We start from the raw sequence: 26,734 nt of genomic DNA, 5'->3' as shown, positions 1-26,734 counted from the left end.
AAAATATGTCAAATAGCACTAACACTGTGCTAACTGTAATACAAATGATCCTCTCTCAAGGGACCTTGTAGAAGGATATTGCCTTAGATACCGGAATGCATTTGCTGCAGAGCCTACGCCACACAAACAAGGGCTGTAAGACTTTTGGTTTGAACAAACTGGGTCAGAAAAGAAGAGCTCGTCATTATAATTCAAAATTCAGAAGGCTTTAGTAGTAGTTAAGTAATAAATCAAACTTATCTAGAGCACAGACATTTCAGCCTGCAGTACACAGAGGTCTTTACTGGGCAAACGAATCATTACTATTCTCTAGAGTTATGTTCTGATGTTAGAATACAAGACATGGTGAATAAATTTAATGGCTTGAAACTGCCCCAAATGGTGAGTTACTATATCACATTTCCATCTTTTTTCCTGCTGTCATTTTCAGTCCTCACCACATGTTTCTTCTGCACATCTGGTGTTAGGTTTGGCACAGTTTTGTCCTGTCTGTGGAGGACCAAAGTTTAATTTATTACAGATAAATCCAGCAAATAATGTGAATGGTTTTCCACTATTTAAATGCGTGAGATCATCTGCCATGAAGGCCCTGTGGGCAACAGAGCCAGAAAGAGGATGACAATGTACAGCCAGGAAGGAGAGAGAGAGGAGAAAAGAAGTGGAAAGTGTAAGAGAGAAGGGAGGACAGAAGGAGACCCTTCTGCGTGCAGATCCAGCCAAACACTGCATCTGCTCAAGTGCTTGCAAACCACCACCTCACACAAATTATTCTGGTTGCTGCTAATCCTAGGCTACTGTTTATAGACCACCCTGCAGCTCATTGCTTCATGGGACTCTGCTGGACATGAGGGTGGAATCCACCTTATCTGATTTAGTTGTTGACTGAGGTTGAATATGTATTTCTCTTTCCTATAGTTATGGATACTTGCCTCCCTAAGACGTCCCTCTTTCGTGCTAAAAAAAATGCTAAGGTTTCAGGCATCAGCCTTCAGAGATGACTGTGACTGAAGTGTTAGTATCAAATATGAGTGAAATTTTCAATGACTTCCATCACTGAAGGTTGGAAGCAGTATTATCACAGAATGGTTTGGGTTGGAAGGCACCTTAAGTATCACCCAGTTCCAGTCCCACCTGCCATGGGCAGGGACACCTCCCACCAGACCAGGTTGCCCAAAGCCCCATCCAGCCTGGCCTTGAACACCTCCAGGGATGGGGCATCCACAGCTTCTCTGGGCAGCCTGTGTCATGTCCTCACCACCCTCAGAGTGAAGAATTTTCTCCTAGTACATACTCTACATCTACCCTCTTTTAGTTTAAATCCACTCCCCCTAGTCCTATCACTACATTCCTGACAGAGCTGAACAACCCCAACTCCCTCAGCGTGTCTTCATAGGAGAGGTGCTCCAGCCTCTGATCATCCTTGTGGCTCTCGTCTGGACTTGTTCTAATACTTCTCTTTCCGTCTTGTTCTGGGGGCCCCAGAGCTGGTTCCAGGACTCCAAGTGGAGTCTAATGAGAGCAGAGAAGAGCAGAGGTACAGAATCACCTTCCTCACCCTACTGGCCATGTTGCTTTTAACACAGCCCAGGACACAGTTGGCTTTCTGGGCTGCAAGTGCACATAACTAGCTCATGTTGAGCTTCTCATCAATCAGCATCACCAATTCCTTCTCAGAGCTTCTCTTAATCCACTCCCCACTCAGTCTGTATTTGTGCTTGGGATTGCCACAGCCCAGGTGCAGGATCTTGCTCTCAGACTTGTTAAACTCCATGAGGTTTGCCCAGGCCCACCTCTCAAGCCTACCCAGGTCCCTCTGGATGGCGTCCCTTCCCTCCAGCACGTTGACTGCACCACACAGCTTGGTGTCATCAGGAAACTTGCAGAGGGTGCACTTGATCCTACTGCCATTGTTACAACAAAGAATTTAAACAGCATCGGTCCCAATACTGACTCCTGAGGAACACCACTCATCTCTGGTCTCCACCTGGACATTGAGCCATTGACTACAACTCTTTAAGTGCAACCATCCGGCCAATTCCTTACCCAATGAGTGGTCCATCTATCAAACCTGTGTGTCTCCAATTTAGACAACTGAAGCCCACCATGAGTCCTTCTCAACCTGAAAACCATGCCCACTGAGCTCACAGCGGTCCTGGCTTCTGCACAAACTCTTCTGAGAACTCACCTCTCAGCTGTATTCAGAAGTACTATGACTGCAACAGATCCATAAACTCTCATAAACCTGCCCAGAAACAGAGGCTCACACATATATAGGATAGGTGTATTTCATGAATCACAGAGGTCTCATGATTTTAGTGCTTTAAATAAGCTAATGCAGAAAAAGTCACATGAAACAGGCTAAAGTGGAAGTACTATTGCATTTGTGATAGTAGTGACAAAGAAGAGCAGAAAAAAAAAAAAAAAGGTGTGTCTCAGAGATTAAATCACCCAGATGACTGTAGAGTCAGTTCCAAGCAATTTATCCTCAGTAGCTGACAAGTTCAATTTTTCACAAATATCCAATGATTTAAGCTTTTTTTTTTTCTTGCATTCTTCTACATTAATTGTGAATTTAATCCATAGTTTAATAAATTTGTAATTTTTCCATCATTTTATATGACTGCCTGAGACAGCAGTATTTAGCGCTGCTGATCCAGAAAGTCTCTTTTAGTTTGATGTCTTAGTGCTTTTCAAAACACTGTCTGATTGTTCTTTGTAGGGCAAGTGGAATGTCAAACATCAGCTACTAGCAACCTTGCCCAGGCTTTTATATTTCTGGTTCTTTCTAATTCAGTGACACATGTGTATTAAATAGTTTAGAATTATTACTGTAACTAGTTGGAAATGTAAAATGCTTCAAGCAGGAAACTTTGAACAGAAATCTTTCATCAAAATCCATCAGTATCCCTCTGAAAATTTCTGAGCATCTTGAAATTAAAACCTAAAGAAATATTTTTCAATAAGCAGAACAAAGATTCCTCTTATTAAAGAGAGTTAGGGAAGAAAATTAAGGCAGGACTTCAAAGAAATAGATCTTATTAAGATGTCTTTTTGAACTACAGTGTTTTTTGGATCATCTGAAATTCGTTATAATCCTATCAGCTTACTCCACAAATCAGTAGCTAACCCTAATTGCTACTGTGAAACTTCCTGGAATGAGTTTTTATAGACACCTTCTAGCTGAAAGGAAAGTTTGACAGTCAATGCAAGCTTTTGCAAACTTTCAGTGAGGCAACGGGGATGTAGAGCATTACGCTAGCAGCACCAAAACAACATGTGGGTGACTTCTGCCTTCCCTGACTCTGGGGTGGGAAAATATACAACAACCATCAGACTGCAATAAATGAAAACACATAGCAGTGATAACAAAGGACTAATATAGTTGCAGAGATTCACCTGAGCTCCACTGACATTCAGCTGTGCTCAATAACATTTGTTATCTCTTCCACAACCAATGTATAAATCCTTAAAATGAATACTACATCTTTTTGCAAATTATTCTTTCTTCTCTCTGTACTCACAGCTGTGTTCAAAGGAGCAGCACTGAAGCACAGGGGCAATGTGCTGCTGTGATTTTTATTTTTCCTTTTTTTTGGTAGGTGGATACGTATTTTCTTCCGTGCTACTGTTAATGATGTACTTTGTTATTCCCAGATATAAAATTCTCAGAAAACTTCTGCCTATCAAGCCATGCATTTTTGACTGGTATATAATAAGTTGATTTAGACCTGTCTCTGCATCAAATGTAATTCGGAAATTTTTCATCTGGCAGTGAAGACCATATAACTAAATATTTTTGGAAGAATCTGAATTCCTGGAGATAGTATTTGCTCTTAATTAACCTGTAAACCCACTCTTTTTTTGGTTATTTGTTTAAAAAGCCATTATGAGCATGATTAAACTTATGGCATTTCTAATGTGAACAGAGGCAATTAATAGCTAGGAAAAAGTATTCAGCAAACAGCAATGTGCAGACTTTTTAGAGCTATCGAGTGGCTTGGAGGAAAAGAAGAAAAAAAAAAAAAAAAAGAAGAAGAAAAAAAAGAGAGAGAGAGAGACTGATGATTCCAAGGAGATAATGTAAAATGCAAGGCTTGTGATAACTACAGCATACAAAAACCTCAATGGACAATGAAACCTCATGTTTCTTCCTTTCTTCCTAAGCAGGCTCATAGCAAAAGAGGCACACACCTCTGCCTGCTTATTGGTGACTGTATACCATACCTTCAGAGGTAGTAATGAAGCTTGCTCAGGAATATACTGCCCCACACAAAGTGCATCAGCCTTTTCAAAAAGGCTGCTCAGGAAAGGTACCTTGGGAAAAGTTTGTGCTTGGCTTTGACTTAAGTCAATAACTTGTAATTTAGTTGAAATACTCAGCAGAAAAAGTCAATTACCAACTTTGTTGTTTCAAGGTTTATCACATTTTATTCTGCTTTTAGAATACAGTGAAAAGTATTCAGCAAACAGCAATGTCCAGACTTTTTAGAGCTAGTTTTGTGACCCTTTGTGTCATGGTTTTGTGACCTTTTATACAGTGCAAATTCCTTCACGCATTTCCCCTCTTCTCTAGTAGCCACTTCTTAGGCAACATCTCCACCATATGTTCAAGCACAACTGAAAAACATTTCTAACTTACAGCAATTAGTTATCAACTACTAATTAACATGATAAACCAGACATAAAATTGTGGTAGAAAGGTGCTAAGGTGCAGTTCCAATCTAAACAGTGGCAGCTACTTAGCTGGACACTTAAGAAAATCTGATCTGATTCATGCACCTGATGACCAGAACAGTGTCTCCATTTCCATCAGCCTGCCAGTGTAAAACGCAGACCTCAGGCCACATCTGCATCCCGTCCCCTCCAAAATCTGCTCTGAAGAGCCTGGCTGTGCTGCATATACTAGTCTACTCTAGTTCTGTGGCCACAGGATTCTAAGTACTATGTTGTGATCAGGTAGGAAAATGTTCTTTTTATGTCCTCTTTGCACACGCTAAGAAGGGTAGGCAATGTTTTTCCCTCTGTTTTTATTAAAGTGAAACGGTATACCATTGAAATTGTCCATGGATATTAGGAGAATTTCCTGATGGAACCAGTATGTCTCAGTTCCAGTAAACAGAAGTCTGAAAGTGCCTGATACAGGAAAAACCTATTCCAGAATAAACAGAAGATAGCATTTCTAACTGCAGGCTTAAGCTGACCTTTGTTAGCAAAGCATTTGACTTAGAGAAGGTTCTGAGCTGGTGAACATAATAAAATGCAACAGTGATTTTGATGAAGAAAGGCTAACTTACTTCACCTGTGGAAATAGGCTTTATCTTCAACAAATTTAAACTTGCAATCGTCCATTTCATTTCACTGAAAAGACTTTTTTCTTACACCGTGCATCTTGCATCCTGATATTAAAGGCATAACACGCAATTCCATGCAGAGCAAAGTGAGCTGTGCAAGTGTACAGGGTTTTCTGCTTTTTAATGAAGTTATGTTTCTCTTTCTAGTCAAGAGGCAGAGTGATTAGGGTAAGCAGTCATTTGTGGTAGCTCTAATCAGCCAGATAAATGAAGTTCTTTAGGATTCCTGAGGTGAAACTAGAGATAAATAAATTATATATTTGGCTTGTTTTTACTGATTTTCAGATCAAATATGAGTGCCCTACTCTTCTCCAATGTTTTCTCATCTGACTTCCATCTGACTGGAAACATGCATTTTTATTTTAACACTGAATATTAGGTCTAAACCAAAATTTAGTCTGTATGAATACAAATGTTCATGAGAAGAAAATATGTATTTCTGAAAATAAATAAAACATTTTATATTTTTTTCATGTGCACTTTAGTCACAGCTTACTGGTGCTTTCAACATCATCAGGTGTCAAATCTGGATGGGTGCTGTAAGACTGAATTACCTGTGTACCTTTGGAGAGAGAAGGTACTGTAAGGTTTTCTTTTCCCTACCAGTTTAATTTTTATTTTGTTTCTAAAGAGTCAGTACATCCACATATTGTCCATACTGGGAAATCTGAAAATATAAAAGAATTGCTGTTATAAATTATATTTAGATGTTCAACTCTGGGCTTCCAAGTTAGCAAATTTCAGCTATAATGTTTCAGCTTAGATCTACTCTGTATCCACCTATGAACCAGACAAGCTTCTGAAATATATGCATACAGTTATGTAAGAAAAAAAAGAAAAACAAAAAGGAAAAGAAAACTTTTCAAGTACTGCTAAGTGTGTACCATTCATGTGTATGTGTCTGCATAGAGATATACATGACTGAATGACATTTGCTTTTCTTTTGTTCAATACTGAATTTTTCACTGTAATATGCTTTAGAATACACCTGCAAATGCAAGCCAGAGACCTGCATTACCTTGGTAAAGGACAGATGTTTAAAATGCATGACTGTGTGCAAGGCAAGTTTGTAAGGCAGAGTCCATAGAGTTCATTTTACACTTACATGTATGGTGTTTATTTTTATAATTATATCTATAGCATTTATTTATATTTTTTTATAGAAGGCATATATCAAACACAACATTGATAACCAGTCAAGGGAAGGAACTGACCTACTCTGCTCTGTGCTGGTGCAGCCTCACCTTCAGTACTGCATGAAGTTTTGAATTCTACAGTATAAAAAGGACATAAAACTATGATAGCGTGTCCAAAGGACGACTACAAAGATGGTGAAGAGGTAAGGATGTTTTAATTAAAGGGAAAAGGAAGAGGAAAAAAAAAATGAAAGCAGCTCAAAGGAGATGATCCTGCCCCTCTACTCAGCCCTGGTGAGGCCCCACCTCGAGTACTGTGTCCAGTTCTGGGCTACCCAGTGCAAGAGGGACATGGAGCTACTGGAGAGAGTCCAGAGGAGGGCTACAAAGATGATTAAGGGACATGAGCATCTCTGAGGAAAGGCTGAAAGAGCTGAGCCTGTTTAGCCTGGAGAAAAGAAGGCTGAGAGGGGATCTTTTCAATGTATATTTAAAATCTTGAGGGTGTCAAGACGATGGGCCCAGGCTCTTTTCAGTGGTGCCCAGTGATAGGACAAGAAGCAACAGGCAGAAACTGAAACACTGGAACTTCCATCTGAGTATGAGGAAAATGTTCTTTATTGTGAGGGTAACAGAGCATTGGCACAGGTTGTATAGAGCAGTTATGGCATCTCCTTCACTGGAGATATTCAAAACCCATGTGGATTCAATCTTGTGCTGTGTGCTCCAGCTATCCCTCCTTGGGCAGGGGGGGTTGGACTAGATGATCTCCAGAGGTCTCTTACAACCTCAACAGTTCTGTGATTCTCTGAGCAGCCTTTCTCATAAACATTGCTGTGTGCTCATATTTTCTGTTATTATCACAGAGATATAAGAACAGTATAAGTAACATTGCTTTCAATTTATTAACTTAATTTCCTGTTTAGAGAGTTTCGACTGAGTGGTTTGGAAGAAAAGTTTTAGTTGAACTATACTGTCACCTTGTGGTGACCAGTGTTTCTCATTCAAATTCAAACATGAAAGTTTTATTTTCAAACTGAAGAATCTGGACACCGTACAAACACAGGTGTATTTTCAAACTAGATACCCTTCTTGTATCTGCTTTTTAAAAGATATCCAGGGTAGCTTTGTCACCACTATTTGCAACGAGGTGTCTACCTTTGAAGATCAAGATGACATACAGAAACAAAGGCATCCAAACTGATTGTCATGAAAATCTTGTCCTTCAATTATTCACTTTTCCTGCAGCCCAACAGAAACACTGTTACCTAGGCCAGAGCGTCCAGTTCCCAACAGGACCTAAAAACATTTGTTTGATCTCAGAGATCACATTTAGAAATAAATACTTCAGCTGGTCTGCATTTTTGAAGATAATTGATATCAATCACCTACTAGCTTCTAGCATATGTCAGGCTTGAATCTTCATTATTGCTATCCCTTGCAGTCATCCCCATTTGTGTAAAGGACACACAACATGTGCACAATTAAGAGATGACACATGATGACATCTGACAGAAGTTGTTTGAGTATCAGTCTCACATTTGCCACACAGAATTCCTTTCAGCAGTGTTCAGGTTTTGAAGAATGTCCTGGTTTCAGTTAGAACAGAGTTAATTTTCTTCCTAGTAGCTGGTGGAATGCTGTGTTTTGGCTTAGGATGGGAAGAGTGCAGATAACACCCCGATGTTTTAATTGCTGCAGAGCAGTGCTTATGCTAAGCCAAGCACATCTCAGCTTCTTGCTCTGTCCTGCCAACGGGCAGGCTGGGGGTGCAGTAAGAGCTGGGAGGGGACAGACCCAGGACAGGTGACCCAAACTAGCCAAAGGGGTATTCCATACCATCTGGGGTCATGCTAAACAATATATAGGGGTGGCTAGCCGGGGGAGGGGGGCCAGACTGCTCGGGGTTAGGCTGGGCATCGGTCAGCGGGTGGTGAGCAATTGCATTGTGCATCACTTGTTTGTACACATTATTATTATTAGTAGTATTATCATCATTGTATTATTATTATTATTGTTGTTGTTGCTATTATTATTGTTATTGTTATTATTATTTTCCTGTCTTATTAAACTGTCTTTATCTCAACTCATGGGCTTCACTTTCCATTTCTCTCCCCCGTCCCAGAGAGGGAGGGGGGAGGGTGAGCGAACGGCTGTGTGGTGTTTAGCTGCCGGCCGGGTTAAACCACGACAAAGAACCAGAACAACTACTCTGCTTTGGAGCAATTCCCACTGTGTTCACTTCAGGGTACTATAGCTGTACAACGGCGATGCTTGTACCCTGGCAATGTTGATAATTAGCAGTATAACACCAAATCCATGAGAAGCAAATGCCCCTGAGGCTATTAGGTGCTTATATCTACCTCGCTCTTTACTGCCTAGGTAGCTGTTTCAGCCTCCCTTGCCCCCCAGCAGGACTTGCATGTAAGGCTACACTGTGTTAGTGCAGGCAGGGACTGGAAGTAGGCAATTCTTCTCTTCTTCCTCAGCAAAGTGCCAGGGCAGAGCAAGGGGGTCAGGAAGGCCTATGGATGGGATCAGGTTGAGGCAGAGAGGCTTGTACACCTGAGGTGAGGGATGGAAGGAAAAATGGGTGGTTGTGTCCATTGTAACTTTTGGCTTCAGTTTTTCATCCCCAACTATACCAGACAGGCTGCAAAATACTGTGTAAGGGGATACAGAGAAAGGCACCCACCTCCACAGTATTCGATAAACCTTTAACTAGATGCATGCTATGATCATCTAGGATCATATTATCTGCTGGCATTGCAATGACAGTTTCCCCCATCACTGGCTGGATGCCAGGTGCTGTGTGGGAGCTGCAGTGGAACATAGGTTGTAGTGACAGACTGGTGTTTCCTGCATCAGAAAGACAGTCCTGAAATACAGACCTTCCATATCACTTGGGATACTTCCTATTGCATCAAAAAAGAGTGAGTTGGTCAGTGAATTTAGGCCGGTGCCATTCAATATGTTATATATGGAGTGGTAATTCGTGTCAAAAAATTGGTTGATATTAATAAAGAAGGGGAAGATGTGGGAGTGTGGCCATGGGGGTCGGCAAACCCCTTGGTTGATGATAACATCAGACTCAAAGATAAGGACATCAGGAATGTAAAAGAGCTTAGAGGGAAAAAAGAAGGGTGATTCAGGAGAACACTGAAGATCCAGTTCTGCAAGAAGCTGATGCAAAAGCTACACGGCACTGGGCAGTCTGGGGGAGGAAGAAAGAGACTGGCATTCTCACGGTGCATGGTTTAACCGAGTTTAGTCCTGTGGGCTGTGTCAACAGAACTGGCTTTGGTTTGTACCCTTTCAGGACACTGAGGACCCAATTTCATGTCTGTGGGCAGCACGGCTAAGCGGGCAGTGTACTCTGTGTCACTGGGGACAGACGAGGGATTGACTGATGGGCAATGTCAGTGTGCCCTGCACAATGCTGCCGCCACCTTGCTGGAGCAGTTTGCGTGCTCCAAGCACCAAAACGTGCCTCTTGGAGGGCCGGGGGCAAGGCGAGGCAGAGCTGGAGGTGGTGTCAGGAAAGCCTCACGGCTCCTGCCAGGCACTGCGCCAGGCCTCAGCCCTGGGAGGCCAGACCCGCCCTGCGGCCTCCTGGCGCCCATCGGGTGCCACAGCTCCATGCTGCCTAGCAACAAGCGCCAGTGGCCTCGCTATTGGCTGAGCCCAGAGGCGCCAAGGCAGGCGGCCAATGGGGCGGCGCCTGGCCATGACGGAGCAGAGATGTCACAGGGCAGGGTGGGTGACATGGTGCTGGGTGTGCTGGGGCTGCGGCACTCCGGCGATGGTGGCGCACAGGCGAGGCGTGGCCTTTGGGCTGCTTGTGGCCCCTGAGGAGTTCTGCACCATCCAGCCTTTGGGGTTCTTCGCCATGCTTTCCCTGAGGAGAGCTTCATCATGCCGCTTTTCGTGTTGTTTTCACCGTCCAGCCCCCGAGAAGTGCTTCATCTTTTAACATTTGGTGTTTTTTCTTCACATTCTAGGCCCTGAGGAGTGCTTCTGCGTGCAGCTTCTGGCGTATTCTTCATTGCGACCCATGAGGAGTTCTTCATCGTCCAGCTTTTCGGGATCTCTTCACCACGTTTCCACTTTAGGAGAGCTTCATCGTCCAGCTTTTGGTGTTTCTCCACTGCAGCCTCTGAGGAGTGCCTTCTTGAGCAGTTTTTGGTGTGTTCTTCACTACATCGCTAAGCAGCATTTCATCGTGCAGCATTTGGGGTTTTTCCCCACACCACGTTTCCCCTGAGGAGGGCTTCACTATTCAGCTCGTCGTGTTTTCTTCACTGCGGCGCTTGAGGAGAAATTCTTCGTGGAGCTTTTTGGGGTTTCTTCTCCCTGTGGCCCCTGAAGTGTGCTTCTGCGTGTGGCTTTTGTTGTGTTCTTCACTACGGCCCTGAGGAGTTCTTCGTCGTGCAGCTTTTCTGGTTCTCTTCACTTTGGCCCCTGAGGAGAGCTTCGTGGTGCAGCTTGTGGTGTTTTCTTCACTGCGGCCCTGAGGAGTTCTGCATCGTCCAGCTTTTGGTGTTCCCTTCATTACGTTTACCCGGAGGAGTTCTTCAGCGTGCAGCTTTTCTGGTTCTCTTCACTTCGGCCCCTGAGGAGAGCTTCGTGGTGCAGCTTGTGGTGTTTTCTTCACTGCGGCCCTGAGGAGTTCTGCACCATCCAGCCTTTGGGGTTCTTCGCCATGCTTTCCCTGAGGAGAGCTTCATCATGCCGCTTTTCGTGTTGTTTTCACCGTCCAGCCCCCGAGAAGTGCTTCATCTTTTAACATTTGGTGTTTTTTCTTCACATTCTAGGCCCTGAGGAGTGCTTCTGCGTGCAGCTTCTGGCGTATTCTTCATTGCGACCCATGAGGAGTTCTTCATCGTCCAGCTTTTCGGGATCTCTTCACCACGTTTCCACTTTAGGAGAGCTTCATCGTCCAGCTTTTGGTGTTTCTCCACTGCAGCCTCTGAGGAGTGCCTTCTTGAGCAGTTTTTGGTGTGTTCTTAACAAGGCCAAGTGCCGGGTCCTGCACCTGGGGCGCAATAACCCCAAGCAGAGCTACAGGCTGGGAGAGGAATGGTTGGAAAGCTGCCAGGCAGAGAAGGACCTGGGAGTGATGGTGGATAGTCGGCTGAATATGAGCCAGCAGTGTGCTCAGGTGGCCAAGAAGGCCAACGGCATCCTGGCTTGTATCAGGAACAGCGTGACCAGCAGGGCTAGGGAGGTGATCGTCCCCCTGTACTCAGCTCTGGTGAGGCCGCACCTCGAGTACTGTGTTCAGTTTTGGGCCCCTCGCTACAAGAAGGACATCGAGGTGCTTGAGCGGGTGCAGAGAAGGGCGACAAAGCTGGTGAGGGGCCTGGAGAACAAGTCCTACGAGGAGCGGCTGAGGGAGCTGGGCTTGTTCAGCCTGGAGAAGAGGAGGCTCAGGGGTGACCTTATCGCTCTTTTTAGGTACCTCAAGGGAGGCTGTAGCGAGGTGGGGGTTGGCCTGTTCTCCCACGTGCCTGGTGACAGGACGAGGGGGAATGGGCTTAAGTTGAGCCAGGGGAGTTTTAGGTTAGATGTTAGGAAGAACTTCTTCACTGAAAGGGTTGTGAGGCATTGGAACAGGCTGCCCAGGGAAGTGGTGGAGTCACCATCCCTGGAAGTCTTCAAAAGACGCTTAGATGTAGAGCTTAGGGATATGGTTTAGTGGAGGGCTGTTAGCGTTAGGTTGGAGGTTGGACTCGATGACCTTGAGGTCTCTTCCAACCTAGAAAATTCTGTGATTCTGTGATTCTGTGATTCTTCACTACATCGCTAAGCAGCATTTCATCGTGCAGCATTTGGGGGTTTTCCCCACACCACGTTTCCCCTGAGGAGGGCTTCACTATTCAGCTCGTCGTGTTTTCTTCACTGCGGCGCTTGAGGAGAAATCCTTCGTGGAGCTTTTTGGGGTTTCTTCTCCCTGTGGCCCCTGAAGTGTGCTTCTGCGTGCGGCTTTTGTTGTGTTCTTCACTACGGCCCTGAGGAGTTCTTCGTCGTGCAGCTTTTCTGGTTCTCTTCACTTTGGCCCCTGAGGAGAGCTTCGTGGTGCGGCTTGTGGTGTTTTCTTCACTGCGGCCCTGAGGAGTTCTGCATCGTGCAGCTTTTGGAGTTTTCTACAATGAGGCGCTTTTTGGCATCTCCCATGTCTGCAGCCAGACCGACAGCTCCGTGCCTGACGTGTGAAGAAGCACATTCTTCTGTTTGTTTTCAATCTGCCAACACATCATTTCATGTAGAGCTGTCTTTTTTGTACTAGGAGGTGCCATGTTCTGTCATGCTGCAATAAATCTCTTTCAAACCGTTTCCGAGTTCTCTTGCCTCATGTACTGGGTTTATGTGGCAAGGTTTTGGTAGCGGGGGGGCCATCAGGGTGGGTTCTGCGAGTAGAATCCAGAAACTGCGCCATGTTAGAGAAGGGCCCGCTGCTGGCCACAGCCAGGCCAAGAAGCGCTGTCGTTTGTGCCTCTGTGAGCTCCATATTTAAGAAAGGTTAAAAAAAAAAAAAAAATTGCTGCGGAAGAGCAGCTGGGAGAGAGGGAGGAATGAGAAACAGCCTTGCAGACGCCAAGGTCGGTGAAGAGGGAGGGGGAGAGGTGCTCCAGGCACCGGAGCCTGCAGCCTGTGGTGAGGACCACGGTGAAGCAGGCTGTCCCCCTGCAGCCCATGGTGTACCACGGTGGAGCAGGGTTCCACGCTGCAGCCTGCGGAGGAGACCCCGGTGGAGCAGGGGCAGAGAGCGACCGAGAAGGAGCGGCGGAGACAAAGCGCTACAGACTGACCTCAGCCCCATTGCCCCGCTCCCCTGAGCCGCTCGGGGGGAGGAGGTGCACTGGGGGGGGGAAATCTTACTGTCTCCCTACTCGGAGTCTGCTTTGCCCGTCACAATACCTGCTGAGTGATCTCCCCGTCCTTATCTGAGCCCTTGAGCCCTTGGCATCGTATTTTCTCTCCCTTTCCCTTTCAGGAGGGGGAGTGAGAGAGCGGCCGTGGTGGCACTCGGCTGCCCACCCAAGTAAAAGCACCACACAGTAACACCTAAACTAAAGTCCCTTTGCTGCATCTGAAGTCCTTTCTTCCTTGTCCTAAATCTCTGGCCTGGGGAGAAGTTTGCTCGCTTTTTATTTGCAGCATCCTTCTCCACATCTCGGTTCTGCCTGCTCCTGACATTAAAGCCTTAGTCCATTAATCCAATGTTTAATCTTTCCTTAGAGACCATGTTTCCTAAAAGTCTGATCCTAAGAAGGGTCGTTCTTAGCATCACTTCCTGGGTTCCTTGGATGCTTTCTGCTTGGTGTGTGTGTTCCTTGAAATACAATCCTCAGAAATGGACACGATTTCAGTGGAAAATTTCACAGTAGACCCCACACTCTGGATAGAGCAGTCTTCCGCTCCCTCTCACCTTCTGCAACCTGCTGATGGGAGCACGAGGTGGAGGGTGCCGAAGGCTTTCTGAAGGCGACACATGGGGGTCTTCCCTGAGCAAGGTGTTCTGCTGTCAGAGAAGAAAACGGCTTTGTTGTTTGTTTCTCACCATCGGCACTTTGTTGCAGTTTCAGTTGTGATTGCCTAACTACACATAACCTATTGGATTATTTCTTTGGGTATTTTTGCAGGAGTGGACATTTAACTCATTAGTTCAAACAGTGAGATCACGTTCATGTCATTCGCTTACTTTTCAGCCGAATGCAACTTTTCATAGAATTTGCTAGCGTTGCAAGGGCCCAGCCATGACTGCTCTCCTCTTAAGGCACCTCCAGTGCTAAGGAGACGGGGAAAGATTTTGGGAGTGCATTTTGTGTCTTCCCAGTGGGATGCTGATGCGCTAAACTTTTCTATCATGGAGCGTGATGTGAATCTCCAAACCAAGCAACAACAAGACAACAGAAACAAAACGCTCTTGCTACTGTCTCCCATGATATCCTGCTAACAAAGCTGACAAAGCGTGGGGCAGAAGAGCGGACAGTAAGGTGGGTTGCGAACTGGCTGACTGGCCGAGCTCAGAGGGTGGTGATCAGCGGAGCAGAGTCCGGTTGGAGACCTGTGACAAGCTCAGGGGTCGGTGCTGGGGCCCATCTTGTTCGACAGCTTCATCGACGACTCTGATGAGGGAACAGTGTCCACCCTCAGCAAGTACGCTGGCGATACAAAGCTGGGAGGAGTGGCTGGCACGCCAGAAGGCTGTGCTGCCATTCAGCGAGACCTGGACAGGCTGGAGAGCTGGGCAGGAAGAAACCAGAGGAGGTTTCACAAAAGCAAGTTGCACCTGGGAAGTGTTATATATGGAGTGGTAATTTGTGTTGAGACAATGGTTGATATTAATAAAGAAGGGGGAGATGTGGGAGTGTGGCCATGGGGGTGGGCAAACCCTGTGGTTAATGACAACAGTAGACTCTTAATGATGAGGCCATCAGGAATGTACAAGAGCTTAGAGGGAACAAAGAAGGGTGACTCAGGAGACTCCATGCCGTCTGGGGTTGCTTGTTCTCCGGCCATGAAGGCATGGAAGTTGCTGCGTGTTTGCTGTTGCTGGGCAAAGTTGTTTGACCAAGGAAAAGTTGTTTTTGAAAAGGATTGCTGTGGGGAGAAGGGTATAAGAGGGGAGCCTGCCCTCAAGGTAAAAAAAAAAAAAAAAAAAAAAAGGCAACACGATGAAGTTATGTCATCAATAAAGAAGCAGAAAGAAGGAATGAAAAGGAACAGGCTAGCAGAACAGGGACCAGGACGGGAACAGCAGGCATATTGATTGCCTCATGAAGATAGGTTCGGCCAGACTCAGCAAACCGCTCAGAGAAGCTCGTACAGAAAGTCGCTGGAAATGGGCGCACCGGAGCTGCAAAGAAGCTCACGCTGAGAGAAGCGGAGCCGCGCACACAACTGCCCCTCGCTGGTAAGCAGTTGCGCATTATGGGGAATCATACGTTCTTAGAAACAAAGACTGTCCTGGTAACCTTACGGATTATTCTCCTTCTTAACAATCAGACAGTTTATGATCCTGAAATATGGGACCAAACTGAGGTCAAGGTGTGGGACTCTGCAACTAAAAACGACAAGGTTGCAGTGGGATTGCTCAGCACCTGGCGAGCAGTCTCTGAGGCTTTGAAGAGCCGTGTGGGACCACAGTCAGACACGTCTGGTTTGCCAGACACTGAGGGAGCTGCGGGCTCCTTTACTGATCCGACTGCTGCGCCATCGGCCCCTCTGCTGCTACAGCCATCGAAGGCCTTTGCTGTTCCGCCCCCTGGTGACCTGGATGTGCCTTTTGACCCAGGCCCTATGGGCCTTGCAAAGGAGATGGATATGCTTTTCTTCGATGCGGGAAGTACGGGATACATAAGGCCCAAAGACTGAGTTGCTTAACAACTTAAAGCGAGACATATTGCTCCCACGACTAGCCCTGGAATTCTCCGGTGTTTGTAATGAAGAAAAGGAATGGAAAATGGAGACTGTTGTGTGTAATCAAGAAAAGGAATGGAAAACGGAGACTGTTAAGTCATGGAACTTAAAGGACTGTTTGTTACCTTTCCTGATTGTACCTATGTATAGGCATACTCGGGTTTCATATGTAAAAGCAATGTTCTGTATATTTAGAATGTTTGCTGTTCGTGTGTGCGTGTTGGTGGAGCGTAGACTCCCCGCACACCCAGCGCTGTTTACTTGCCTTTTATACCTTTTATACCTTTTATAAATATTCTTTTATAAATATTACTAAATTCAGAGTGAGATTAGACTTCATTTATAACAAGTAGCTGTTAGTATGCAAGCCTGTGGTTTTAAGGAGGCTGGAGTTCACAAGTGGCAGTGAATGCCATCTTCATACATGACCTGCATGGGGGCTAGGAGCTGCTGAGATGATACGGGGTCAGCCACGGCTCTGCCCATTCCATACCCTTTAAATTTCCAGCCGTCCTGAATACTGAAGAAGGCTGCGTGATGATACCAAGAGTCCTTTCCTAACAGGTTAAAAATATTTAAATGAACAAGATTATTTTTACCCCACAAAGGACAAGAATAATTCCTTTGGCAATGTATCCTTGCAGGCAGCCAAACCAACACACTGCTGTTGAAGGCTGTTGCTATGGTATCTGTCCAACATCTTCACAGCATCTTACAGATTTCTGAGACCTAACGTGAAAAAAAGAGAAGAAAAGAGGCACCAGATGAAAGATGCATACCCAGGTTGCTGGGAAAATATGACCTAGTCCATCCTGTAGGACGAATTCATACTTAAAGAGTGTTTTTGTTTGTTTGTTTGTTTTGGTTTGGTTTGGTTTGTTTTTTTCCAGTGAGAGTTGAGAGAGATTTGTTTCTCACCTTTCACTACAGATGGACCATGGATGGACTAGATGCAATATATTTTCATCTAAGGGTGGAAATCTCCAAAGTGAAAGAAGTGAGGTGCCTGGGACACACCTTTGTGTGCCTGGAAACGATGCAGATAAAATCAAAATGGCTTTTTTTGCCCCATCTCTCAGTCCTAGCAGAAGTCAAAAGCCTTCCAGCACTTAAATCTGTGCTGAAGGAATTCAGTGGCAGGCCACACTCAGGAAACAAATGACAAATTAACATCAGAACAACTGCACAAGGCTGATTTGCACCAGAGCGAATATGCAACAGATGAGGCCTAATTGTTTTTGAGATGGTGCCATGGGCTGATCTCTTTTTCTGTACAAAGAGCTCTATATTACAGGGTTTCAATTGTCCACATGTTGTCAAAGAGCTCTACATTACAGGGTTTCAATTGTCCACATGTTCTTCATGGGAGGGCTCTTCACGGTTTGCAGGCTTATAATTCCACAATCAATGTTAAACAAAGTGGCTTTATCATCATTTTCTGATTTTCATTTAGGAGTATATGCATTGAGCTGGTGATAAAATAAACACAAATTTATGCAGCTTTCTCTTGTTATAAATGAAGATACAACTCAATCTGAATTTAGTAATATTTATAAAAGGCTTTTTATTTACTTTTTTAATTTTTTATTTTTATTTATAAAATAGCGCTGGGTGTGCGGGGAGTCTACACTCTAGCAACATTCACACACTAACATCGAACTTTCCAAATATACAGAACATGGCTTTTACATATTCATAAGTATAGAGTATGCCTATACATATGTACAGTCAGAAAAGGTATCAATTGAAACATAAATATGGCAAAGTTTTCTGAATTCTGGCAAGGGTTTAACAAACAATCCTTTAAGTCTATTACTATTAATGTCCATGACTGGGGGAGCACTGTTGGGGTTGGTAATCCCAGTTGAAGTGCTCCCATATCTTCCGTGACTTCACTGGTTTCTCTCAGACCATATAATGGTCTTCATTTTCCATTCCTTTTCTTGATTACTAACACCAGAGAATTCCAGGGGTAGTCGTGGGAACAGTGAAGGCCTGCAGTGGCAGTAGCGGTTGGGGGGTGATGGTGCAGCAGGAGGATCGGTGGCCAAGACTGCGGCTCCCTCACAGCCTGGCAACCCACACATGTCTGACTGTGGCCCCACAGGGCTCTGTAAGGCCTCAGAGACTGCTCGCCAGGTGCTGAGCAATCCCACTGCAACCTTGTCGTTTTTAGTTGCAGAGTCCCACACCTTGACCTCAGTTTGGTCCCATATTTCAGGATCATAAACTGTCTGATTGTTAAGAAGGAGAATAAACCGTAAGGTTACCAGGACAGTCTTTGTTTCTAAGGACGTATGATTCCCCATAATGCGCAACTGCTTACCAGTGAGGGGCAGTTGTGTGCGCGGCTCCGCTTCTCTCAGCGTGAGCTTCTTTGCAGCTCCGGTGCGCCCATTTCCAGCGACTTTCTGTACGAGCTTCTCTGAGCGGTTTGCTGAGTCTGGCCGAACCTATCTTCATGAGGCAATCAATATGCCTGCTGTTCCCGTCCTGGTCCCTGTTCTGCTAGCCTGTTCCTTTTCATTCCTTCTTTCTGCTTCTTTATTGATGACATAACTTCATTACATCGTGTTGCCTTTTCATCTCAAGGACAGGCTCCCCTCTTATACCCTTCTCCCCACAGCAGTCCTTTTCCAACAACTGGTCAAACAACCTTGCATATTTCCAACAGTTGGTCAAACAAGCTTGCATATAACAGCAACAGCAAACCCCCAGCAACTTCCATGCCTTAAGGGCTGCAGAACAAGCAACCCCGGATGGCATGGCTCCTGAATCACCCTTCTTTGTGCCCTCTAAACTCTTTTACATTCCTGATGGCCTCATCGTTGAGTCTGATGTTATCACCAACCATGGGGCTTGTCGACCCCCATGGCCACACTCCTACATCTCCCCCTTCTTTATTAGCATCAACCATCTTCTTGACACGAATTATTACTCCATAGATCACACTCTGTGCGTGTAATTTTGCCCAGTACTAACTCTGATGTAATTCCCCATAGTCTCTAGGTCTATTGGAGATGTATGGTAGGAGAATACATGTGGCAGAGACGAATTAAAATCGATTTTTCACTGCTTATATCTGGTTTAATGCTTTAGACGGTATCACGGGAGCTGCATGCCACAGACAAGCAGACTCTCCACTGCTCACTTCCCCTTTATCACAGCCAAAAATGCCCCGCTCCTGGACGTTTAAAGTACCAGGAGCTCTCCCCAAGCCCCGCAGCCTAGGCATGCGCTTCTGGGGCGGCCGTAGCGAGCACAGCACAGCGGGGAAGGGGGCAGAGAGCGCCTGAGGGGCCGGGCCCGAGGGGGCCGGGCCGTGCTGCGCGGCCGCTCCCCCGGAAGCCGTTTCGGGGCTATAGCGGAAGGGAGGCGGGGCCCGGCCTCTTTGGTGCTGGCGGCGGGGGAAGATGGTGAGCGCCGGGACGGGGGCGCGGGGCATCGGCCGCCATCCGCCGCCGCGCCGCGCCCGGCGGCACCGCGGGCCACAGAGGGGGCTCGAGGAAGCCCCGGCGCCACGATGCGGGCCCGAGCGGCGGCGTTGGGGCGGCCGATGGAGGGCACCGGCCTTGGGGCCTTGGGGCCTGGGGCCTGGGCCTGGGCTGGCGGCGGGGGAGGGGGGGGGGGGGGGGTTAGGGTCGTGCTGGCGGCGGGGCGGGGAGGCTGAAGGGACGGGGCTCGGTTGACCTGGCCGCCCGCGGTGAGCGTGGGGCAGGCGTGCGGGGAGTAAACGCGTTTTTGGAAAAATAAGTTTAATATTTGTTGGTGAGGAGGCTGAAGGAAAAGAGAAGGGCCTTGGGGGTAAACGCCGGGTGGTTTCACGTGGATCAGTGCAGAGCGGGGGGGGGATGGGGGCAGGGTGGTGGAGGGAAGGCCAAGGAGCCCATTTCTGAAAATGGAGGAGGCCTGCAAGTAAAACTGGGGGGGTGGTTTAGAGTTCAGCGTGGCGCTGACACACTGTGGCAGAGTCCTACCCAGCAGGTAATTCCTAATTAATACCTCAGAGGAGTTAGGGAACTTTTGCTGGTATTTTAGACAAAGTTATCCTTTGAGGTATGGATGTATCTATCAAGTGGTCGTGATATTTACACATGCAATGTCTTGAAATCTTTGTCAGACGAAGGGCACGTCATCATTTGGTAAGCGAAGAAACAAGACACACACTTTGTGTCGCCGATGTGGGTCCAAGGCATACCACCTGCAGAAGTCTACCTGTGGGAAATGTGGATATCCTGCAAAGCGTAAGAGAAAGTGTAAGTATGGAGCTTTTAACTGACTTGAGCTTAAGTACTTGCATTTCTCTTCAGTAGTTAGACTTCTTTTTTTTTTTTTCAAACCAGGGAAAAGTAGTCTGTCATCCTGGAATATTTGAAGCTTTTTTGAATTGAAATTAATACTGATTTAATTAATTTAGCTGATACTTCAGCTACCTTGCAGTATTACTACATAAAAATTGACTTGGTTTAAAACTTTTTTTCTTCCTGTTGCTGAATATTTGTGCCATTCAAATGTACTGTGCAGCAAATTATTTTGTGGACATCATGAGTAACAATAACTTCCATGTTCTAGATAACTGGAGCGCAAAGGCTAAGAGGCGCAACACCACTGGTACTGGTCGCATGAGGCACCTGAAGAAGGTCTATCGTCGATTCAGGTATGATGTTTCATTGCAAACTAGTATAACATGAAATCTTACGTGGATTTCACTTTATTCTGAAATCCATCTTGATTCGTAGTTAACATGTTTAGTTAGAACACTTAATGTGGTATGGTCTTCCTTTTAAAATATATCATGAAATAAAGGATGCCTTATGTAATTGGTAGCATATTCCTTTGAGGTTGTAAAGCTTACCATTAGTAATACGTGGGCTGTATAAAAAGCTCTGATGTTTCTTTTAAATGCAGGTAGTGCAAAACAGAGGGTATTGTAATAAAATGGCCAAACTTTAAAAGATACTGCAAGTATTTGTGAGTCAGTTAGGTTGCTGATTGCACTCAAGTGTGGGTTTTTATAAGGGAATTCTTGAAATATGTTCTAATCCCTTCACTTAAATCCACAAAAAAAAGTTGAGAATTGAAATACTTCTGTAGTCGCTCTGTTACCTGGGTGGACTCAGTTAACAGTAAGTAGTTATAATACCAGATTGTGTTCGAGGTTTCAAGATCTTACTATAAAGCAGAGAGTTGTACTTATGAAGTAATGTAGGGGAAGGTACTGTGCTGTTAAATTAAGAATTCTTCTTGTAATTAAATCCGTGTTCTAAAACAAAACTGTGTAACTTCTGGTCTAGTAAGTCCTGGAACTAGGTGTAGTAGAGGGATCAGGTTTTTTTTTTTTTTTTTTTTTTTTTTTTTTTTTTTTTTTTTTAATTATCACAGTCCATCCCAGCAGCAGCCAGAAAATAGCTCTTGTATAACTGCAACCTCTGTTCCACCAAGTGTGGCTGAAATGGAAGTGTCATTTCCTGACAGCAAGCTTGGGGCTGACTCTTCTGTCATGCCTGTGCTAATTTTTGGTTGGAAGCACGGAGAATTTCTGTAAGAAATTGACTTGATTTTTCAGTTCTAACAAACTGAAACGTATTGTTGAGTTGCTTAGTAGAACTTAAAATATGGGATGCCTTCAGCTGATGTTCTGGATCAGTCTCACTGTTTGCCCTCAGAAATCTTCCTATTTGAAGAAGTCAAAATTAACAGAAGAAAGAAAACCATACCACTAATTCCAAACAGCTTGTCAATGATGCTTCTTACTAAAAATGTCTGAACATATGAACTTCATAGTGATTTCAGTGCATTACTGAGATAAGCTGACAAAAAGATGATAAACTTGATCTGTAATATTAATTATTAGAACAAATGACCTTGAGCAAAAGTATACCTTTTAAAAAGCGGTAACTGTATTTCTAATTGCAGGAATGGATTCCGTGAGGGAACCACACCGAAGCCTAAGAGAGCAGCTGTTGCAGCCTCCAGTTCATCATAAAGATTCATCTATTTGCTAAAATAAATGGTCTTATCCAGATAATCTTGTACCTTTTATATGTTTTACTTTATTGAAATACGGGATTCCTGAAAATACATATACTTAGAAACAAAATTTCTTAAGAGGCTTTATGTGTTACTTGAGACGTGACTTGCAGGTGAAATGGAATGTTGGCACTTGAAACTTGCCTTTGAGTTTCACTGTGTCCATAAAGAACCCTGAACATGCGAGCATCTCTGATGAGTCTCTTAGCATGGAGAATTTATTTCTAAAACAGTAACTTCTATAACAGCTCTTCCGTGCTGTTCTAAGACGCAATAGGTTAAGAGGGATGCTCAGTCTTAGACATCGTTCACTGTTCTGTGGGCTCTGGAAGGCTACAAAGAATACTGCATATTCAGTGGGTTGTTGCTCCAGGGAGGGGGAGAAACTCCCAAATCTGGAGGGGCTTATTGCCAGATGCAAAGGGATGGGAGATAGGTCATCAAGGCAGAAGTTACCCAAATGGTCTTGAGAACGGCAGTGTGGAAAGTTGATGCAGACAAATTATGCTGGGTATAAACAAGTAATAGTAAGGTACATAAGTAAGTGGGTTATATTTGAATTATGGACTGATACCTGATAAACGTGCATCCTGCATGGTGTTGCTGGGTCACTTGGCTTGTTTCAAGCTATCAACCTTTCAAAAAGTTCCTCATAACACAAAGGATGGTAGTCATTGGATGGGTTTAGAGGATTTTGAGATGTCGAAGACAAAATATAGAGTGGCAGTGTGGGGGAAAACCTGATGTTTCCTTGAAGCGTTGGCCTGTTTTTTATTCCTTTGCTTTCATCACTGATCTCAAAGAATTGCAGAATGGTTTGGGTTGGAAGGGACCTTAAAGATCTCCCAGTTCCAAACCCCTGCCATGGGCAGGGACACCTCCCACCACACCAGGTTACGCAAAGCCCCATCCAGCTTGGTCTTAAAAACTTCCAGGGATGGGGCATCCACAGCTTTTCAGGGCAACCTGTACCAGAAATTTCCAGAGATAGCACACAGCTTTGTCAACAAATGTGTCAGCTAATGTAAATCATTAAAGAAATTTTCAGCAAGGTTTGAAACTGGGGTGTATACAGCTGGAGTGCCTTTAAAAGACACATAGTTTGTGTGCTGGATAATTTAATGTATCTACTTAGGCTGTTTATAAGCAAGAGAAAATTTGCTGTTTTTACCTTAGCCTGTAACAAGCACTCTGTTATCAACTGGTCATCTGAGAGATGTAAGTGTAAGTGTTGAGGTTTTAAAATAGATGTGTATTGCACATAAGTACCTGTGTATTCACAGGTCTAAGGAATTCCTCTGAAATGTGCTTCTTGATGAGCTACCTGAAAATGAGTAAATAGACAAAGTAAGTGTACATGCTTTTTTATTAGAACATCCCCTCAAAACATCTTAAAACAGATCAGCAAGACAGCAGAGGCTTGGTGAACAATACTACTGCACGCATTCTGAGTGGAAATTAGAGCCTTTGTGTTGTAAACTGTTCATCCTGTAACCTGAGACTTGTTTCAGCACCCTGTTACACTGACACAACACGATACAACACTGCAAAGGCAAGTGCTCTGCCATTTGATGCTGCTACCAGTTAGTTGCTTAGCATTAATTATGTTACACTGTATTGTGCTCCTGAAAAACAAGCATTTGTAATAACATAGCATTTGTAATAACATACAATATGTAACAACATACAATAACATACAAAAAAACAGTGATTGAAACTTGAAATGACTCACAGTAACCTTTAAACCTACAAACTTTTTCCAGAGATATTTCTACCTGCAGTAAGAACAAGTTCTCTGTTGGAGCAGTTTGACAGCATTTTCAACTGCTCTTAAAATGCTTTGGGGTTATATTAAACCAAAGAGCTTGGTTAATCACCAACACATAAGTTATAGTTAGACTACAAGTCAGCTTTGTTGGACATAGATTCTGAAGCACTTCATTTGTAGTGTTTCCTTAAATGCTGAAAACTTAAAGTTTGTGCTTGTTCTTTTTAGCATTTAGGTAATCTTTTGTTGAGATCGCGTTCAAATAATCTTAACTTGAGGGTTATCCATTAGAATTGAACCCCTGCATAGTGCTCACTGTAGTTTACATCAGTCCCTTTCTGTACAGAACTATTACCATACAGTTTGTTTATTTTTGCACCCTTCAGACTGATACACATGCCACAGTTAACCTAAGAGACCATTACACAGTATTATCTAAATTGTTTCCAAAATTACAAAATGTCATATTCAGTGTTGCAAGTCTCACTTTTCAGACAACACTGTATCAGATGATTTAAATGAAGGTTTCTTACGGAGAGGTGTTTGAGCAACTGTGGTGGCAGAAGATTAATCACTTTTGGTATGTCTAGCTCCAGAAGTGTAATAGCATGCTAGAGTTTAAAAAGGGATCCTTGTCAGCTTGACCTGAGGGTCAGAATGTTTTTTCAGTCTCCAAATTGTAAACAGGAATTCTGCTTAGTGCCATGGAGCAGTATTTCATCTGTGTTGCTTCATAATGTAAATCGAAGGGATGGTGAGATCTGACACAGCAGCTGAATGCATAGTGAACCATACATACCGGACAGCTAACCAGGGAGCCTCTTTAAATCCAGAGCTCTAGTTTTATAGTAGGGTGATTTTGCTTTTCTTATTATGGTCTTTTGAGGGTAAGAAGGAACAAATGCATAGAACAGTACTAAATTTTATTAGTTGCAGATGATAAAATTAATGCAATCCCTTAAAGGGAATTTAGACATTTACTACTGTTGTACTGCCTGCAAGTACATGTAAATAGTAGTACCTATTTTAGATCGCATGTGTGCACTGGCAAACCCTATGTCACCTGTATCAACAAGAGGTTGTTGCCTCCACAACAGGAACAGCTGAAGATGTTTCTATGATCCAGTGTGCTGACATATAGTGGTGTTAATTTTGCTTTAGGTAGGAGTCGTGACTAACTCCTCTGCTGCTGTATTGATAGGTAGTATGGACACCAGTCCAGCTACTTTTTTTTTTTTCACAATGACACAACAAGATTTACTAGATTTTAGTGGCTTCCTGGAAAAGGAAGGGGCAAAAGTGAGGAAACTGTTTGGGAAGAAGTATTAGTCACTTTTTCCTTATGAGTTTACATGAAAATGGTTTGTGCTTTGATTCATGACGATGATGTTAAGATCTCTCCTAAATTACTTTCTCACACACTGCCTAAATACTACACTGGATTCTTAAGCTTCTCTCACCCTAACTGAGAACCTTTGAGGTCTTGACACTACATACATACTACAATACAAATGTGAGAGGGTTTTTAGCTCAAAATACCAAATAACTTAATTGATGTTATTTCTCTTACTCAGAATGCATATAAACTCCACTGCCACATCATGGGGCAGTTGATGTAAGATGTGTCCATAAAAACATAAAGTTAATCTCCAATTTCTGGGTTTTTGTTGTTGTTGTTTCATGAACTAAAAATAAATATGTTAGTGCAGCAGTCCTCAATTCAGGTTGTGTACAAGTTGGCCAAACTCTGTAATTTCTTCCTGGAAACAGTCATATTTCTTGTCCGATGGGGAGATCAATGTTCTACTGCTTTCCATGGAGCGTTACTTTCCCAGTGTTTTTATCCCTAGGGACCAGAAAACCATGGACTATGCCTCCTAACAAGGTATTTTGTATGTAGGACAAAGATCCTACATTTAGGTATAGGGAAAGATGCTAAAGGACAAACTGAGTTTTCTAATTGCAATTAATATGGGATAAATAACGTTTTTCATCATACTTTTTTTTCTCATGGTAAGCTTACCTAGTGATTCTCTGCTGTCAAATATGCAAAATGACTTTCCATTAGAATTCAAGATATAATTAATCACTGGGATTCTGTCATCCAATAAGGAACAATTACAGGAATTATTTTCAACTATTTTATCAAATACATACACTCTTACTATGTGCTCCCCGTATGCCCTGGAAATACTGGTAGAAAATTTCAGGCTTTTTGCTTCAGTAGTCGCAGGTGGTCCCAGCTATCCCTTGGTTCAAGCATCCCCTACTGAGCAGCATTAAACTCTTGCAGCCATTTTTTCCTTGTTTTTGTATTTCTGTGGCTTCCAGCAATGGTTCATGCTTCTCTTGTGTGGTTTCTTCAAGGACAATGCTGCAGGTTTCTCAAATATGAATCTATTAATCAGCTTCCTGTGGAAAACATTTTCAACAATGTCTAACCCTGATGCTTATTATTCTGCTGTGGGATATGGGAGGTTGTAGTGGGTTTACATGGCAAGGTTTTGGTAGCAGGGGGCCATAAGGATGGCTTCTGTGCAAAGGACCTAGAAGCTGCCCCACGTTAGGTAAGGGCCCTGCTGCTGACCAGAGCCGAGTCAATAAATGATGCTGTTTGCACATCTGTGAAAGCTTATTTCTGAAAGGGGGAAAAACAAACCAAACCAAACCAAACTAACAAAAACAACACTGTGCCACACAGCAGGTGGGAGAGAGAGAGGAGTGAGAAACAGCCTTGCAGGCGTCAAGGTTCCATGCTACAACCCATGGAGGAGACCATGGTGGAGCAGGCGGACCTGCACTGACGGAGGCTGTGGCTGGTGGTGATGAAGGAGACGTTGAGGAGGCAAGGACAATCCCCAGACAAGGACTGTATATTTCAAAACAAGACACTGGAACTCATGATAAGGAAGCGACAGACGGACAGAGAAACAAATGTAAGGACTATAAATCTCGAAACTGGACATTGGAATTCATTATAAAGATACAACAAATGGAAGAATTAGCAACAACCAGCTCTTGCA

General features: G+C 44.2%; 1 protein-coding gene across 1 annotated transcript; it reads left to right on the top strand.

The window, feature by feature from the left end:
• The first annotated feature begins 19,244 nt into the window (after nt 1–19,244).
• Nucleotides 19,245–21,941, top strand: RPL37 (ribosomal protein L37). Its single transcript, XM_082784055.1, has 4 exons — nt 19,245–19,329; nt 20,034–20,169; nt 20,486–20,570; nt 21,830–21,941. The coding sequence occupies exons 1-4, from the start codon at nt 19,327–19,329 to the stop codon at nt 21,897–21,899; spliced, it is 294 nt and encodes a 97-aa protein (XP_082640181.1). The 5' UTR covers nt 19,245–19,326; the 3' UTR covers nt 21,900–21,941.
• The last annotated feature ends 4,793 nt before the right edge of the window (nt 21,942–26,734 follow it).

This window comes from Aythya marila (genome assembly GCF_965140915.1).
Source record: "Aythya marila genome assembly, chromosome: Z".
Lineage (NCBI taxonomy): Eukaryota > Metazoa > Chordata > Aves > Anseriformes > Anatidae > Aythya > Aythya marila.
Note: the sequence above shows the minus strand (reverse complement) of the source record. Positions and strands in the feature narration are given on the sequence as shown.